General features: G+C 31.3%; 3 protein-coding genes across 6 annotated transcripts; 1 reads left to right on the plus strand and 2 right to left on the minus strand.

Annotated features, from left to right (window-relative positions):
* Window positions 1-242: 242 nt before the first annotated feature.
* LOC114128145 (ADP-ribosylation factor-like protein 3) lies at window positions 243-5,167 on the minus strand. 3 transcript variants are annotated; one of them, XM_027992591.2, is made up of 4 exons: window positions 5,019-5,167; window positions 3,502-3,762; window positions 2,310-2,546; window positions 243-459 (listed from the first exon to the last, which is right to left on the minus strand). In XM_027992591.2, the coding sequence occupies exons 2-4, from the start codon at window positions 3,748-3,750 to the stop codon at window positions 418-420; spliced, it is 528 nt and encodes a 175-aa protein (XP_027848392.1). In that variant the 5' UTR covers window positions 3,751-3,762; window positions 5,019-5,167; the 3' UTR covers window positions 243-417. The 3 variants fall into 3 exon arrangements, with proteins under 3 accessions (XP_027848392.1, XP_027848391.1, XP_027848390.1); XM_027992590.2 differs by lacking the exon at window positions 5,019-5,167 and adding an exon at window positions 4,757-4,955; XM_027992589.2 differs by lacking the exon at window positions 5,019-5,167 and having other exon boundaries at window positions 3,502-4,670.
* Window positions 5,037-9,719, plus strand: LOC114128146 (cilia- and flagella-associated protein 206-like). Of its 2 annotated transcripts, XM_050202573.1 has the most exons (11): window positions 5,037-5,179; window positions 5,968-6,139; window positions 6,223-6,411; window positions 6,965-7,123; window positions 7,501-7,741; window positions 7,797-7,923; window positions 8,050-8,157; window positions 8,215-8,373; window positions 8,433-8,581; window positions 8,845-8,949; window positions 9,013-9,719. In XM_050202573.1, the coding sequence occupies exons 1-11, from the start codon at window positions 5,090-5,092 to the stop codon at window positions 9,419-9,421; spliced, it is 1,908 nt and encodes a 635-aa protein (XP_050058530.1). In that variant the 5' UTR covers window positions 5,037-5,089; the 3' UTR covers window positions 9,422-9,719. The 2 variants fall into 2 exon arrangements, with proteins under 2 accessions (XP_050058530.1, XP_027848394.2); XM_027992593.2 differs by having other exon boundaries at window positions 8,845-9,172.
* Window positions 9,427-12,377, minus strand: LOC114128144 (uncharacterized). Its single transcript, XM_027992588.2, has 6 exons — window positions 12,082-12,377; window positions 10,821-10,911; window positions 10,528-10,756; window positions 10,293-10,448; window positions 10,076-10,216; window positions 9,427-10,014 (listed from the first exon to the last, which is right to left on the minus strand). Exons 1-6 carry the CDS (start codon window positions 12,122-12,124, stop codon window positions 9,898-9,900), a joined length of 777 nt encoding a protein of 258 aa, XP_027848389.1. The 5' UTR covers window positions 12,125-12,377; the 3' UTR covers window positions 9,427-9,897.
* Between the last annotated feature and the right edge of the window lie 6,456 nt (window positions 12,378-18,833).

Raw genomic sequence — 18,833 nt, forward strand, 5'->3', positions numbered from 1 at the left:
TTTGTAAAACGTTAAAATAAATCAAATTCTATATTAATTAATATTGTTTTGGTGTTTTACAAAATTTACTGACTTCAGAGAAGTTTAAAATTATTTAATTTTAATCGTAAAACATTATTTTTCCAATGGGTAGTAACATGTTCATAATATAACAGTAGATACACGTAACAATAGATTAATATATAATTTAATTAACATAATATTGTATTTGTATAATACATAACTGTAGGAATAGATACTGATATTAGTAAAAAACGTTTATTTTAAAATACATAATAGATTTGTTTTATATATATTTTACATGTTTAAAAAAATATTATGATTATAAAATATTATACTAATTGGTAATTCTTACATACACCTATGATACAAACTATATAGTAATTAGTGTGAAAAATATTCAATAAATTAATACTATTACTTCTTTTTTACATTTTGACTGATCCATTCCAATCCTTCCTAGAAAAAAATTAATTCAAAATAATCAAACTGCTATATAATAGTAAAACGATAAAAAAATGTATAATAGGTAATGTAATACCTATTATTATTACATAATATTATTGATAATAGACGTAAATCGATAAGGGATTAAAGAGAATTATCTCACCCCAGAATCTTAAATTACCCCAATACTTTGTTTAGTGTCTTTGGAACAAAATATAATTATTTTTAAAGTGTGATAGTTAAACAAATAATGATACCTAATAGAACATAAATTTTAATCAAAAGCAAAATAAACATGCTTGATTAATGATTATCAACAAAAATAATATAGAGTATAGACTATAGGTAATATATTATACTATTTTACTAGCCGCTATAAAATAATAAACGAAAATACATATTATATTTATTTTAAGTACGAGTATATATGTATAATGTATTATGGAAATATTTTAAGATTTATATTTAATAAATGAAAATGTGTTGAGCTCTGAAAGTTGGAACCTGCTATCATCTATCGGTATCTAATTATAAATTATTTATAAAGAAGTGATTTGTATTATTATCCAAAGTATATTTATGTTTTGTCTTAATATTATCACGAACTTCCTACAAAAGTTTTTTCCCATTTTTAGGGTTCCGTACTTCAAAAGAAAAAAACGGAACCCTTATAACATCACTTTGTTGTCCGTCCGTCCGTCCGTCTGTCAAGAGCGTTTTTCTCAGGAACGCGTGGAGGTATCAAACTGAAATTTGTATATGATACTCAGGTCTACTGTCCCTGGAAGCTGTAGAAAAATCAACCTTCTAAGCCAACGCAATCAAAAGATACAGCCATTTAGGCCGCAAATTTCCGCAAATTTTCGAAACTCGCACGGGAATCAAAACCTACAGGGTACTTCCTGTGAACTTAGAATCTTGAAGTTTCGTACGAAGTCACGTCTTATAGTACAGATATAGGAAAAATTACGAAAACCGTAAATTTTTAGTTTCATCATATAAAAAAAAAATATTTTTGAAAAATATTTTTGACAATTTTGAAAATTTCAAAGTTACTACTCCTTATCTCATGAACGCGATGAGGTATTAATTAAAATTCATACTAAATACTTAAGTCTATAATACCTTTAAACTGTAACAAAATCAAACTTTTATGTCAACGCAATCGAAAGAAATAATAACAATTTAAGCCGCATATTTTCAAACTCGCGACTACTTGCGAGGGAATTAAAACCTTCTCTGTAAACGATATTTGATGTTTATTGAAAAAATACAGCCGTGAAATTTCATTTTGCAATAAAAATAAAAAAAACTTTTACTTATATACCTACAGGTTTGTACGGAACCCTCGGTGCGCGAGTCCAACTCGCACTTGCCCGGTTTTTTTTTCCAATACCAACTAAAATATACGTTCGCTAATTATAATAACGCTGTTAAATATGATAAAAACAGTGACAAATATCTATAGTCTCAAGTAATTTAACTGCATGAGTTGTTATAGCTTACGGTACCTAGGTCCTAGGACACATTACTTTGTTCTGAGAGTGGGTGTCTATTGTTTGGTGTTGCAAGGCCTTCTAATGGGTCTTTATATAAGTCACTGAATCAAAATTATCATTATGCATGACAAATGCACACATTTTTTCGTATACGATTTGTAATATTAATTGTTTTATTTCAATAGTAGGTAGGTATATACTATATAATATGAGCGCAGTGATAGAAATTAAAATATTTGATCTTTACGTATATGTAAAATGTACATTTTTTTATATTCGACTAAGAAATTTATCTCTTCTTGACATCGTATTTTTTTATCGAAATAAAATCATAAAACATTCATCGCTATTATAGGTACTTACTTTGATGCCTTCCCCGCGTATACCTGAACAAGCCTGTATTTGCCACGGCCGATCACGAATTAGATGCAAGTTAAGTTCTTGCGCTATTTCCGAAGCTTTTGCCGCCAACGCCAAATCTTGTTTGTTGGCGTATACCAACACTGGTACACCGGCTAATTTGTCGTCGTTGAGCAGTTCGTTCAGTTCGAATCCTGTTTCGTCCACGCGTTTTCTGTCTGCGCTGTCCACTACGTAAATCTATAACACGAATCCAAATAAATATTTATTGAAGTACACAACATTATATCAAATTTAAAAACACTTTTAATAAACTCGACAATAACTGATATAGTCCCAATTTCGTATAATAAATGGTGCTGCAGATAGTCATTTTATTGGTGCAATTTTGGTTAAATGTATATATAAATGCAAGATTTGTGTTGATCAATGATCAAAGTGACTCGTGGGAGGCTTACCCTCTCCCACTGTCAAAATGTTATAAATTTAAAGTTATTAAAATAATCGTTATGAAAAATCGCAATGAAAAATGTCTGATACTATTAAAAATTTAGGGATGCCAATAGTACTCTCCATGCAACCCAAAAATTACGTCTATTGGTCATTTTCGCCGTGATGTACGCAGTCACCTCCAATTTATCCAATAATTATAATGTAGGCATCTATTGAAATAAATTATGTTTTGGTGTTTAAAATCAATATGTTTATAAAATATAATAATTATTTGATACCGACTAAGTGCAGTATTAGGTACAACTTGCCTATATAGTTATTGGCCCACACGATATAAAACGATCAATACAAATAAATAATCGTAGACAAAAAAAGAGCGATTTTTGTTAAAAAAAAAAAAGAAATTTGTTTTATCTTCGGGATCTTCCTTAAGTATGGTATAAAAATGTTATTTAAAATATATTGTCTTTAATATACTTAAAAATTTATAAAATCAGAAATTGAATAAATTCACGTTATAACTTGATAAAGAGGAGATAGTGATGAACACTGAACATGACTTGTGAATCACCAACAGCTAGTATGCGTGTATTATGAATCTGACCCCTAATATACAATTGGATGTATTTTAGATGAGAGCTTTGGGATTAAAGGGAGAAGACACTAAATATTTCTTGCTAAAGCCACATCCACATTCTATTTGCAGTAGTAAATGCTGCAGTATACTATTATTGGTACTTACTAGTATGTCGGTGAATTCGAAATAATTGCGCCAATACGGTCTAATCTTGCGCTGTCCACCGATGTCCCACACGTTCAGTTTCATGCCGTCAGCCTGAACGGATTTAATGTTGAAACCTTGCGTAGGCGTTATGTGCGAAACATCTTCGGACGCGAGTTTCTTCATCAGCGTCGTCTTTCCTGCGTTATCCAGACCTAGTAGCAGGATGCGAAGTTCCTTGTCTGGCGATGATCGTAACCGCTTCAGCATTGACAACAACCCCTGCAGCATTTTGTCGTTCGATAATATATATAGTACACGTGTATACGTAGGTACTATTATATAAACTAATGAATAATAATGTGATATAATAATTAATAATTAACAAAAACAATCCAAATGTCAATAGTTATGCGACCTATGTCATTAACATAGGCACATTTTATTGAGCTGTCTATAAATGTATAATCTATGATGTTCTCGCTGTACAGAAAATTATTTACACGATAATCTTGAATATTCAAAATATAATATAATATATATGGTATGGAATATTCTGTTGTATTATGCTGATATTTATTTTACAAACAGATTAAAATCTGATCATTTATATATTACTTATTTACTTATGTCAGTGGCTCCAAACCTATAACCCAAGAGGGACGACCACCCCCTTTTTTCGATGGATGAGGGGAGGGGGGTCCACGTGTACCCAAAAAACTATTTAAATAAGTTATTAATATGTTTAATTATATTTACCAAACTGAAAGGAAAAGATACACAACTGAATACTGATCAACAAATAACAGCAGCAAACTATTTGTTTTTGGTAAGCTATGTAGGTATATAATGCAAAAGTGGTGAGTAACAAGAAATAATTTTTACCTCTCCTCTCCCCAATTAAATTTTAATGTAGCATCACTGACCTATGTAATATTGTGTCTAAACAAGTATACCTATCTACAATTATATTTTTTACACTAAATTTATATACCTAACTAAATACGTAGATATAAGTATATAGCTAAAAGCCAATGTATTTTACATTAAACAGTATAATGTAGTTTGTGATGACTAATGTAAAATTTAAGACTACGATGTATTATTATTTTAAATAAATATACTCACGCTAAAACAATATAAATAATATAATATAAGTAGATAGTATTTAAATTTATTTTAGGAGGTACCTGGTACCTATACAGTTCATTGTTTATTTTACGGCACCAAAAGAATAATAATAATATTATATTATAATTATTAAATAATAACTCACCATTTTTCGATAAGTACTGCAAGTCTAATCACTACACTTAGTCTACTGCAGTTTCAATCATATTATTTTAATTTTCTAAGAAAAAAAAAATAATATGAAGTAGGTACTTACTACACCTACTTACTGAACAATAATGAAAGAGAACTAAGTCATTTTTCTATTGATTTTTGTTTTATATCGGTTGTTTTTTTTTTTTTTGTGTATATTCTTTGTGTTAATCACGTTGCTATGGAAATAATATAATATTTTAAATTCCAATTACCTAATGTTGTAACTTGTATTGCGGTGTGTGCGGTTCGTATTCAGGAATACAATCACAATTTAGCGTATATCATGTTGCCCCAAGAAAAACATATTAGGAAAGTGATCAAAGGATGTTTCGAACGGGGAGTCCAAGTCTCCGAGGAACTTACATATGTATTTGTAAGTGTTCGCTGTAATCAGTAATTATATTATATTATACATACATCGACAATTATAAAATTTGTATATTTGTATATTTTATTTAATGGATATACGACAAATACATTTTTTTTAAAACCGTTAATGTAACCTAATGTATGATCAAAACGTTAAGTGTAGCTGTACATATATGATGAATATTATGTATATAATGCTGGTACCTATACCTTATACTTATCATGTCTATATAGTATAAAACTAAATGAGAAATGTGCGGTCGTCATTTTATGTTTAAAATAGTTTTTTAGTAACTTAAACATGTAACAATAATATTTATAACATTAAAAAACTAAATAATTAGTAATAGAACAATTTTTTTTGTACCTAGTACCTAATTAGATTTACCTAATAAATTAAGCGCATTCAAATTCATTTAAATTTTGAACAAATACATATTATTATTATTAGACATTCGTAGGTATAATTATTGTATATAGGACATAGGTACAGTAGGTACACTCATTATTCTACATTAAAACAAGTTTTTTTTACTTTTATTTTTTAGGTATATAAATAACATATTATAAATAATCAAATTTATACTTAAGTTCTGGTCTAACTACTCGGGTGGGAACGTTTTGTTTAAACTTTTAACAACTACCTATTCGTATTACCATTTAACATACAACTCGGCTACATTTCCAATGCATGTATTTCGCTATTTAAATTTTTACGTTACAAAATTTAAAGAAATCAAATATTATTAAATACTTATATATTGTTTATATTTATAACTATAATACCTATAGTTTAAATGCTGGTTATTAAATCCCAATGTGAAGAATTTAAAAAAACAACCGTTAAAAATTGCAATGGATAATATTATAAACCAGTGTATTCAGCGTTTATCTGTACAAAAGGACCCAGCTATATTATGCATTAAAATGCAACTACTCGTAGAGAACGATTATAAAAATAGAGGTAAAACACACAATAAATTGATTAACTCCATGAACTTATTTATCAATAATTAAGTTTTGTGAATTTTTACATTTTATTCACAGGATTTATCATAAATAAGGTTTATGAAGAAAATAATCAAAAAATTAGACCATTGTTGAACGACATTCTAGATAATATAGATCACGCGGGCCACACAATGAGCATCAACAATCAAAAAATAATACAGTATATAATTTTATCAAACTATATGGGAGATCCAACTTCACCAATATTAGTTCAGGAAATTTCTGGTAAGTAAATAATACCTAAGTTTATCACCGTGGCTATTGCACCTACCTAATTAATAATGATTCGTAACACCGTAGGTAGTTAAATACATAGGTAATATGCAGCCTCTTGTAGGTACCTCTACCTAGTTTTTTTTCTAATTTTATCGGCGGTACAACTATGATCAATAATAATACTTTCCGATATAAAATTAAGACTCCCGGACAGTAAGTTTAGCACTTATTCAAACTTCTAGACTATATTATAGACAATTCATAATATGATATTCTGATATTTACTTACCTAATATAATAGTTATAATAGCTATTATATAACCATTATTATGATTTATTGAAACATCTTTGTTAGATAATCCATTTCCTTATTTAATAAACTACCAACTTATTATAATGTATCGACTTCAATGTTTTCACAAAAATTAATGTTAAAAATTTATTAAGTTTTTTTTAAAAAAGATTTTAGCGTCTGTACAGTTATTTGTTTACTATATCCAACATAAAAATCATCACTGCATTTTGGTATTTGACATTAAATGAATACCTTTTATTCTTTCAGATACATTAAATAGCGTATTAAATCGAACAAAATTATCAGAATTTAAAAACCAATTATCATCTTTAAAAATAAACCAGTTAAAAGAAATATCGAATTCAGTATGTGGCATTTGGCTTTACAACATGGATTGTAAAAATATTAGAGAAGATACATTGGATAGTAAGTAAATTAATTGTGTTGGTCACTATAATGAGTATAGCCAGTATAGGTATAATATGATATAATCATCATTCATCAGTAATAGCTACTATGGATGAGTTAAATTTGAACTATTATGAAGGCAATGATAAATTATCGTAATATACTAAAATATAAAAAAAAACTTTAACGTCTTAGATAATTTATAATAATTGTATGTTTATCACTAATACTAACTAAATTAAATTTGGTATCAGAAACCCTTTTAAAAAATGAATCATAGAATGACGAAAAAAATGTATCATTGTTAAAATAATACGTTCTTCGTTTATCGCTGAATATAATAGAACACAATGACAGGTTATATATCTACTAATACTTACTTTAGAACTTTTTAGTGATAGATACACTTCCTAATGCCGTCGATTTGCTTCTACAAAATATTGAACAGGAGATGAGAGACAATTTTAAGAAAGTGACAATGATAACTTCATGGATATTTCAATACTATAAAGTATACAATGACATTTTAGCTCCAATATTTGTTATACGGATAAATTTAGCAGCTGTTACATTAAAAAAACTAAACGATAATAAAACTGCATTGGTATTTTATCTACAGTACCAAAAAAATTTAGAGTATGGCAACATGTCCACATTAAATACTTAAATATTAACAAAATTACATTTTTAGAACCATCAAAAACGATTTGAATAAATTAAAAATTGAATTGCACGCATTGCTCAATAAATTCAACATCACATTGAAAAAAATAAAAAACATTAAATATACGAATGACTTTGATGATGATACTATTTGTGTAAGTACTATATTCTGTATATTAGTATATTACAGGTACATATTATTAAATTATTATGCAATTTTAATAAAATTAAAATGTGTTAGTACATGCCATTAAGTTTAAACTAAGTATGGAAAATTGTAGGTAGAACTTAGAAATATATCAATTATTTGGAGTGACATAAGAGGGATTATGAACTATTTGAGCATCACATGCAATTTAATATACACCATGAAGCAAATGACAAATGAAGTAATTGATATTATAGTAGAATAAAAAAAAAAACTTACTTTAAATTGTAATTTTTAGTTAATTAACATAAGTGAAGATTTTGATAGTACATTGATCATGAATACAACTCCAACCAATAATGAAGAAATGTATACAATTATTGAGACATACCCATTAAATCCAATGTGTGAATGGCATCTGCCTACAGCCAGTGCAGATAATGAAAGAAACTTTTTTGTAAACTTTTAATGTAGTATTCTTCAAATTATAGTATAACCAGATAGTTGTGTATTTAGGCAGATGGATATTGTGTAGTGATGATTGTTGAAACTGAAGGAACATTAATAAAACATGACAAAAGCTTAGGTGTAATACAGTATTCTGATGAATGGTTTGGCTTTTCAAGTATTCAAGCAGCACTACATTTTGGTACCAAACCAACATAGTAAGTAATGTTGCAATAACTTATAGGAGTTAAGAAAATAAATATAAATTAAATATATTGATACATACAAGATATTAACTTGACCTAAAATACCTTCATAACCATTGTAACAAGATTAACCTGAGGTTCTCTCAATACCACACAGTAAAGTAATATTATATTTAATATTTATAAAGTTATATAATATAATTTTATCAATATTTATTACATTACAATTTAATATATTATAGATTACATATTTAATACACACAAAATTTCCACAGCTATTTGAACCACTTTTTAAACTTAGTGAAGTCTAAAACACATTTATTATCATTTTTCAACTTATATGAACAAATGGCAGAAACACAACAAAATCCCAATAAAATGTAAGTAGCAAATTGTATAATCGTCATAATATGATTATATATTTATAATTTACACATGTATAGAATTAGGGAAAAGGAGAAGTACAAAGATGCACAAGTGCAAACAGCACTTTATATACACGACACAGGTTCCATAAGCAACATCACCCATAATTCAAAGGAAATAAAACAATGTATGAAAAAGAATAAGAAAGTAATTGACACTATCGATAAAACATTAAAAGTAGCAACCCGAAGTGCACAAACTGTAGATGTTTATAAATCAGTTCAAGTGCAAACCAAATTATGTGATGTTGGCTCTAACACTATGAGTGAAAAAGCCACAAACACAAATCAGTCAGTTCCTCAATCATCCATACGGTTTAAAAACATGCCTTATGCAGGCGTAGAGTTTTACGATATAAACAGTTTAGTATGCTCAACTACAACAATAAGGTCCGCTATCAATTGTCAAACAAAATTCAAAGACTAAAAACATCATAGGCATTAAATTATTATTATTCAATTATAAATTAATTATAATAAAATTATGATGTAGATTAATGTCTTAAAATTATTGTAAAAGTATTCTAAAAACACAAAAATGCTTGTTATAATTGTTTACAAATACGTTTATACATTCAAACATTTATAACTAGATATTAATACCTAGCAAGTGTGCAAAGTATGAAAAAAGTTAAAAAAAAAAAAAAATAATAATAAATTTCACTCAAAAATGACATCAACCTATATCGCATGTCAAGACCATTTAATTAAAATTTTTTTTTTTTAGGAATGAAAAATTATAATACTTGAGAAACAGTTTCTCATTGATAAAAAAATTACCATGCATTTCCACAAATTGAAGAAACACAAAGGGTAAACATAATTTTAAGATAAATGAAAATATTGGGGGGAGAGGGAAGGGAATAGGATATTTCAGTAAACATTTTTTTCTAGTACACACAGTTATGATATAAAATGATCTTTTAAGAACTTCATCATACCAAAAGTTCTGAAACGTTTTACTCCAATAACTTTCATCAAATCATCATCACAAATAGCGTATTGTTTATTAGATGGATCCTGAAAACAAGAGAATATTAAAGATATATTTCTATTGAAATCTTAAAATAGTAAAACTTACATAAAGATTTCTCTCTTTGATAATTGCCCACATTTTTTTAACAACTTCGTGGCGAGGTAAAGCTTCAGATCCCATAAGAGAAGCAAGTTCTGGACTAAGTGTTACTGATTTAGTATATCCACTATTGCCTCCTCGTTTGGCCTGCAATAATTAAATTATTATTTAATAAAAAATGTTTATGAATTTATGAATAATCAACTAATATATTAAAATTTACCCCAGCTTTCTTTGCTCCCTTTTTGGCTCCTTTCCAGTCCTCATCACTGTCACTGTCATCCTTCTTCTTACGTCCTCGTTTTGCAACAGGGGTCTTCTTTTTTGAGGGAGTACCTTTCTTAGGACTATAGTCACCGTCATTTTTGTCACCATCATCCTGTATGAAATAATTTTTTTTTTTTTTACTCATTACCAATTAACTAAGACTATAATCATTGTGCTGAAATACTACTAACATCATCAGAACCAGCGCTTTCATCACTGCTATCAGCCTTCTTGCGCTTAGGAGCAGCTGCCTTTTTAGCTGGTTTCACTTCTTCTTCTTCTTCATCATCGTCTTCATCGTCATTTTCTGCATCATCATCGTCATCATCATTATCATCATCACTATCACCTTTACCATTCTTTTTGGTAGCTTTAGCTTTTTTAATTGCTTCCATTACTAATGAGTCAATTTCTTTTTTCCTATAGAATAAAAATTATAGGTTAAAAATCGTCATTAATAACCAAAATTTAAATATTATATTACCGATCATCAAGATCTGTATCTAATTTTTTTTCAAGTTCCTGCCTTATTTTCTTTGCAGAAGTTTTCGTCAAATCTGCTGATTTTAGGAGAGCTAAAAACAAAAATAATTTCAAAGTAAAAATATGGGAGACAAAATTAATAATAATCCCAATTATCACACTTGGACACCCAATGAAAAATTATAAAGATATGATTAGTTTCCTATTCATTCAACAGAATTCTAATGAACCCATATTTTAGATAATAGATATATATTTATATATTTTGTATTTATAGGCACCTAAATTGTACAAAATGTTATTTAATAATGAAATACATAAAAATAACGAATACAAAATAGATATTTTTACATATTTCATTGAAAAAAATTATTCCGGCAAATACATTGAAAATAAAAACCCAACTACACAGTGGTTCTACATAAAACTGATTACAATCAATTGCATTGAATTTTGATAGAAAGAAAAAAATATAGCACTGGGTTTTAGCATGAAAACGATTTTTAAAAAAAATTTGATTGGACCGCTTCATTTAATGAATAAATCATTAATAATGTACAATGATACATCATTGTCGATATTTTTTAGTGCACGATATTTGGTGAAAAAAAATCGTTTCGACAAGTATAATCGAAAAAAACATAATCGGCGGCGGCGTAGTCGTGGAAGCGAATATTATTGTGATATTCGGCCGTGGAATAGGAACGGTAGCGTCGCCACCGACGGTTTTTAATTTTTAGGACGCCGCTTTTGTTTACACCACAGCCAGACGGGGCGCCATCTAGCGATCATTGGCGGCGAGTTTACGGGGGACGTCATTTATAACAATAATTTGTTCCCCGCGCCGGAATTTTGCAGACTGAAAGTTGCCCGAAAAAAATGAACGTGCACAAAACGGCCGTTCAAACGGTCTAGCCAACGGCCGGAAGAACCGAAAAATTGAAACACCGGCGACGCCATTAGCACGTCGACCGGGCGCGGGATCGGCGATACAATCGTCTAGAACGAGAAAAGAATGGGTGATAGACGGCCGGTAAAAAGCGGCTGAAAAGAAACGCGCGGAAACGGCCCTGAGATTGACTATTTGAACGAGCCGAGCCGTCGTCGACTAGGACGAGCATCGTCGTACGATCGGCACGGTCTTGGCCGGACACGAGCGGCGTTTACGCGGAAATCCAAACGACAAACAAACGCGAAAAAAACATATTAAGCCGAACACGAAACTGTTGGGCAGTGGTGGTGCACAACAACATAATAATTACCGGCGATCTCTTTCTTCAGCGTTTCTTTGGACACGTCGGACATGATGATTGTGTCGGCTTGGTCGTCGATTGGTTTTCTGTTGCCTCGCGGTGAACGGTGCGAGAAAAATGTAAAAAGATTTTTCTAAAAAACGATTGTGTGTCGGCCGGCAGTCGTTCGACGTTTAATTCACACTAGCAGCGAACCACGAAAATTTCGGCGTACGAAAACCAACGAGCGGATATACGAAATGAACGACGGCGGTGTCGGTGTGTTGTGCTGGTCTATGTGTGTGTGCGACGAGTTTGCGGGGGGGTGATGGCAGTGGCGGGCGAACGATAGCGTATAGACGACGACGCCGCCGCCGCCGTGCGCGCGCTCGCTCAATGGCTGACAGGGTGCGAGGCGGCAAAACGGTAATAGCGACGTTGCCATGTGCGACCGGCCGTCGGGAAGCGGTTCTTCACGGACGCCGACAGCCCGGCAACGCGGCGGCCGTTTCGTTTCGCGTTCTTAATATTATTTTTTTTTTCTCACGGCCGATCGTTGGGGGCTAAACGTAATACACTGTTACAGATTATAATAAAGGCCTTTGTTCTCTGTAAAGGTCCGGTCACCATTGGCTTAACGCGTCCGTTATTGTACGACGACGATTGCGTTATTAGATACGTTTGTTTTATTATAGGAGTCCCGTCGATGTGCACGGTGCATAACGCGCGTATTAGAAACACAATCTTATTGTATTAACTAGATACCAACTATATTATAGAATGCAAGAACAATCGTATGGTTGAGAATAAATTTAAGATTATAAGAAAACAGTTGTACCTAATACAAATCTCAAGTTAGTTACTATTGACGTTATATACGTGGGCATCTACAATTTTACCATTACCTTAAGTCTCTAGATGAACAGATGAACAGACGATTGTTGAATAATCGCTAGCTTATTTTAAAATATTTTCATTTCTTACCTTTTCGATTCGTCTTCCTATTATTTATGACAAACCGTGTAACTAAATTTTCCACGGCAAATTTACAATCTACTAATTCTGCCATACTAAAAATAAGTATTAATATTCACAAGTTTTCTGCTTCTACAGGCAACATTGTTGCTTTATCAAAAATGTTTTTGTCGACGGCTCGACGGAACATAAAATGTTTTATCACAATCAAAAACAAAAAAAGTTATAACCTAATTAAATATAGTTAAGCGAGTGGTTGAAATGTGTATTACTCACGGTTTAAGATAGACCATCTATCTTAAACCATGATATTAATGTACATTAGAAAAAAATCCGAGAATCTATGGTTTGCGATATTACGATTTTAGGTAGTATTTGAAAATGGCGGGAATTTTAATCTCGTATACTTCGTTGTTGGCGAACCGCAGTTGTCATTATTTCTTATCAGTCGAATGTTAAAAAAAAAGTTTCATGACTTGAATCCGTAAGTTGACTCGTGATGGGTCTAGTACTCGTATTCATAGAGTATAGAGTGCTCTACGATTTATAGGCATAAAAAACACAACATTATTTGAGAACCGTAGACGGGTAGACGGAACTCGTGCGTACTTCGACTTTCGGCTAGTCCGCGGTTTTGAATTTCGATCGTTTTGGCGGCGGTCGTTTGCCGGTTACCCGCCGCGGTAAACCATCAGTGCGACAATATCACGCCGACGTACAACCACTACAACCGCCGAATTGGTCACACTGTGACATCGCGTTTGTCACCACACGTCGTCCGGCACGACTCCGGCGTAGCTGCTGCTGGTACGTCGTACGGTACGTCTGCATAACGGTCGTTTTGATAAACCGGCAAAACGCCTTCGTCGTACTTGCTATAAAAAAAAAAAACTATACTTCCCCACATTGCCTAACGTCATGAACGATCGAAAAAAATCTAACCGTCGATGCTTCGTTCGTTCCCCTTCCCTCCAGAGCGTCTTACCAAGTTCAACGGTCGTTCGTTATATTTTTTTCGGTTTACAGTTTTGCATTTTACACAATACATATATACGTCATGTACGTCGTGTTCGCGGTTTGTCTGCTAGCACCACTTTTAAGTATAAAAGTCTTTACCCAGTTTACCCCGAACAATCGATTACCGGAACGCGTCAGATGTAGAATACCTCGCGATCCGGGCTTTACGCATTTGAAAATAGAAATCAGCAGCCTGTTGCTTTAATTACAGATAGATACGGGGGAAAAACACAGATTTCTATATATAACTGTATATATATATATATATATAGTTAGTAAAGAAGTCTGTGGTAAAAAATGGACGTCTTCGATCTGCTTATATAATGATTATCTTCATCATTAGGTATCCGCCTATGAACACCCTATAGAACTCTAGAAGTTTTGATGAAAATTAACCCACTCGGCACTCACCCTAATATTTTTTAATTGCGCTCATATAATGTTAGTAAAATTATAGAGGGATAAAAGTAGGCACATTTAAACAAAAAAATAACTTAAGTATAAATCACGTTTTCTGCAGGGTTTTTTAAAAATCGATCGGTACGACTGTTCCGATGGAAATGGGACAAGACTTTTGACAAGTAAATAATTTTCGCCTACTCTCCATTTAAATATTAAAATGTAAAACATATTTTAGAGTTTTAGACTTTGGTAAATACCTATATAAAATATCGTACATTGTACAAATATAACTTTGAAAAAAAAAACTAAATAGGTACACACTAATACACTATACATTATAATATAATATAAATTCCTACTTTCGAGTTAGTTTTCGTTAAGTATACGTAATAGGTACGTTTTAATTATTTTGTATTTTTGTTTATTATATTTATGAATTATTATATTCCCTATATTTTTTTAATCATTCGTCCGTAAATGTTATAATATTTCTTTTTGAATAAAGTGCGGCTCGGCCAGTCGGCCCTCGGAATTGCACCAAACAAAAACTTTTGTTAATAAAAACAAACAAACAAATTTAAATACCAATTAGTTACTATAACTAACTAACTACTGTTCGTAATAAGTTGTATACGAGTGTAATAGGTTGATAATACATAGAAATAGAAGACGATTACCTACTGATCTTATTCAAGTATAAATTTGATAGAAATTTTTCGTCCCTCCACAATTGTATGATAATATTGATGTAATATAATATACAAAATAAAAATAACATAATTTCGAACGAATAGTATACTGTATGAAGTATTTAATTAATTATTAAAGTCTGTCTAACGTAAGTGTATTATATATTTATTTAATATACAAGTTGATACAGTTTATATATGATATATAGATAATAGATATTATATACCTAAACATACAGAAGATGGAACAAACTTATTCCACAGAAATCATTTTACATAATATATAATATGATTATCAAAACGAATACGAGTGAATAAGTCAAATAATACAGACAGTGTTCCCTCGTGTCGTGTATGTCCACATACGCAGACATGGTCGAAGATATCAAAGATCTTATACGCGATGAAGAATTGGACTTCGACATAACCACCGAGTGGTCAAAATCGGGTGACTATCTGGTATTTACGACATCGGAGAAAGACAATGTGGTCAAACTTTCGAAGTTATACTTTTTCGTCGTGGTTCAGAGGGAAGTAAGCATTATTTTAAGTATAGCATATCCCTCGATTACTATTAAAATTTTACTCATTTTAGTGAGACTAAGTCCCTAGACGTCTTTCTCCAATGACAACTACTTATATACACTTATAGATCTATACATTTATAATAATTGAGTTAGGTATCTTAACGAACTCATCAAGATAAATTTTCAATGACCGATGATAATTAAATATTATTTTATTGTTAAATTGAAGTAAGATATACGAATATTTATATACGATAATATTAAAATTAAAATTTCCAATTATTCGGAAACTCAATTTTTTAATAAATTTATGTTTAAGCATAATATAATATTAACATATTCTTTAGTAATCTTTACTATATAAATATGTACGAAAGACAATGGCTCCAATTAAAATATTTGTAATTTATAAAAACATACTTTTTGATTGGTATTTAAATGTTTTGTTTTATGTTGACACACCGACACATCGCTTGGCTCCACATCATACCTATTATGTAAAAGCGCTACATTTATATTAGTCTCAGGAGTCAAATGTCCTCTATAGTTTGCAAACTGATATTGTTAAGAATATATTATGGTCTCTAAAAGGGTTATAGAATTAAATGAAAAAAATTTAAAAAAAAATTAATTAATTGATTAATTAATTTTAATTTAATTTAATTTTAATCTATAGATTCGACACCGCCCGGTTGAAACCGTTTTTTCAATGTAGTAGGTATATTTTTAATTTGTTTGTTAGACGGAAACAACACATGTGGGCTCCGTCAAACATACTTACAGTCAGCCTGGGTAGGTCTGTATAGTATGTCGATGTTAGACTGACCGTGCATTGTACATTACGCTCTTTTATATGCGTTTATACTGTTCATTACGGATGCAATTCTTTATTATTAAGTAGAATACTAATAAAAAATGTCGACAAAATGCATAATATATAAATTGGTATCATCATGTCGTATGCAATTTCTAAGAACCATAGTCTATAGGTTTTTTAATTAAACACACAATATTGCAATTTAACACATGGTCACTTTATTAATAAGTAGTATACTTGTAAAAAAATAAAAATGCATAATATAGGTATTTTTATTACCATATCGTATGCAATTTCTATGAACCACAGTTTATAGTTTTTTTAATTGAAAATGATAACGGATCCACGTGGAGCAATCACCTTACATGGCCGCCCAATTATGACGTCATCGCGCGAGGAAAAGAACTGGGTGCTTGCTCAAATTATGATATAATAAAGTGTTTGGTGATGATATTTATACAGATAGACAGATTTTTTATGTTTCTCAGGTATATTTAAGAAAACTATTAGCCCACATGTGTTTATTTATTTATTTATTTATTTATTTAAATGTGAACGGGCTATAAGAGCCCAATAGTACAACACAATTAGTAGTAATGAACATGAATTATAACAATAAATAGGTAAACGCCTAACAATACGGCGATTATATAAAAATAAAAATAAAACACAATTAAACAAAGGTAAAAACAGAAATAAGTAATAACAGATTATTATTAAACAAAATAGAACTTCCTAAGAGAAGTATATAGGTGCTCATTACAAATGCGCATCATGCGATGGATTGGATTATTCCTACCATAGTTAGTGCTGTGAAAAGGAACAACAAAGGGAGAATTAGACCTTATTAAGCGAGAGGGAACTTTAAAATTTATTAGAGAAAGGAGAGAGGGAGCATCCACACGTCCGTCAATCAGCTTATGCAAAAATACCAAGTTAGCATCAACTCTTCTATCTGCCAGGGATAAAAGTCCAAGTTTATTCATCACTGGCCTATAATCATGTGGTGGATGTGGAATTTGCAAAATAAATGACGCCGATGAACAAAAACGCCTCTGAACCCTCTCAATGCAAGAAGAGTCTGCGGCCGTAAAAGGGTCCCACAAAATGGAAGAATACTCAAAAGTGGCCGTACAAGGGAGCAATATAAAGCTTTGAGAGAACTAGAGAGCCTAAATTCTTTTAGAAGTGCGTATGACAAAGCCGAGCATCTTTAATGCACGACAGCAAACAGCCTCAATATGGTAATGAAAATCGAGATTTGGACATAAAAAAATACCCAAGTCTTTCTTCATAGTAACAATATTAATGCTTGACCTGTTAATCAAGTACGTGTAGTGAATAATATATCTACTACGGGCAAAAGACATAGATTGGCATTTACCTACATTGAAGCATAGACCCATAGAATTGAACCACAAAACAAGAGCATCTAGCTCTTTCTGGAGGGTTACACAATCAGTTACTGACTCAATAATCCGGAAGATTTTCAAATCGTCAGCAAACATAAGGAACATAGAATCAGGGATAACCTGTTTTAGACCATTAACCAATAGAGAAAACAACAAGGGGGATAAGTGCCCCCCTTGAGGGACACCTGAAGGTACACAGACTACTTCAGATTTACAACCTAAGACTTTTACAAATTGGACCCTATCAGATAAATAGGATTTGAACCAAGAAAGAATGGGCTCCCCAAATCCAGCTTTATATAGGACTTCAATTAGTATTTTATGGTCTACACGATCAAACGCTTTGGAGAAGTCCGTAAAAATGACGTCAACCTGAGTTCGGTTTTCAATGGCCTCTAATATGAAATTATGAAAAACTATCAGATTCGCAGTAGCAGAACGGCTAGGTCTAAAACCGTACTGTTCATCGACTAAGATAGAATTCACTGATGGCTGAATACTCCTCAGGACAAGCAGCTCAAAGATTTTGGCAATATGATTTTGGATAGTAATAGGCCTATAATTGTTTACATCAGTTTTATCACCAGTCTTATATACAGGCGTGACTGAGCTAATCTTGAACATAGATGGGAAGGTTCCCGTGTCAAGGGAGCGACGAAATAACAACCATAAAGGAAAGCAGAGAGCGGATCTTATGTTATATAGAAACGTCCCAGGCAGACCATCAGGACCAGCCGACTTAGAAGTTTTTAACATAGACAAACCCAGTTCGACGTCATTAGTGGTAAAGGAACAGTTACTAGGTAGGTTAAAATGAGAAAAGGAAATAACAGGAGTTTGGCTGGAAGAGGGAGTGGCATACACGGTGCTAAAATAAGAAGAGAAGAGACTAGAAACTGATTCAGGGCCAGAACCAATATTTTTACCAAAATGAACTGTATAA

Source organism: Aphis gossypii, chromosome 3 (assembly GCF_020184175.1).
Source record: "Aphis gossypii isolate Hap1 chromosome 3, ASM2018417v2, whole genome shotgun sequence".
Lineage (NCBI taxonomy): Eukaryota > Metazoa > Arthropoda > Insecta > Hemiptera > Aphididae > Aphis > Aphis gossypii.

What these genes read in the sequence shown, in the direction of transcription:
- LOC114128145 (XM_027992589.2), bottom strand. Translation starts at nt 3,771, where the DNA reads ATGCTGCAGGGGTTGTTGTCAATGCTGAAGCGGTTACGATCATCGCCA. An exon ending in TCGAATTCACCGACATACTA is followed by an intron (nt 2,547 to 3,501) that starts GTAAGTACCAAT and finishes TTCGTGTTATAG; the next exon opens with ATTTACGTAGTGGACAGCGC. An exon ending in TACGCGGGGAAGGCATCAAA is followed by an intron (nt 460 to 2,309) that starts GTAAGTACCTAT and finishes ATTTTTTTCTAG; the next exon opens with GAAGGATTGGAATGGATCAG.
- LOC114128146 (XM_050202573.1), top strand. Translation starts at nt 5,090, where the DNA reads ATGTTGCCCCAAGAAAAACATATTAGGAAAGTGATCAAAGGATGTTTC. An exon ending in TGAAGCAAATGACAAATGAA is followed by an intron (nt 8,158 to 8,214) that starts GTAATTGATATT and finishes TGTAATTTTTAG; the next exon opens with TTAATTAACATAAGTGAAGA. An exon ending in TTTGGTACCAAACCAACATA is followed by an intron (nt 8,582 to 8,844) that starts GTAAGTAATGTT and finishes AAATTTCCACAG; the next exon opens with CTATTTGAACCACTTTTTAA.
- LOC114128144 (XM_027992588.2), bottom strand. Translation starts at nt 12,124, where the DNA reads ATGTCCGACGTGTCCAAAGAAACGCTGAAGAAAGAGATCGCCG. An exon ending in GCTGAAGAAAGAGATCGCCG is followed by an intron (nt 10,912 to 12,081) that starts GTAATTATTATG and finishes TTTTGTTTTTAG; the next exon opens with CTCTCCTAAAATCAGCAGAT. An exon ending in TCAAAGAGAGAAATCTTTAT is followed by an intron (nt 10,015 to 10,075) that starts GTAAGTTTTACT and finishes TCTTGTTTTCAG; the next exon opens with GATCCATCTAATAAACAATA.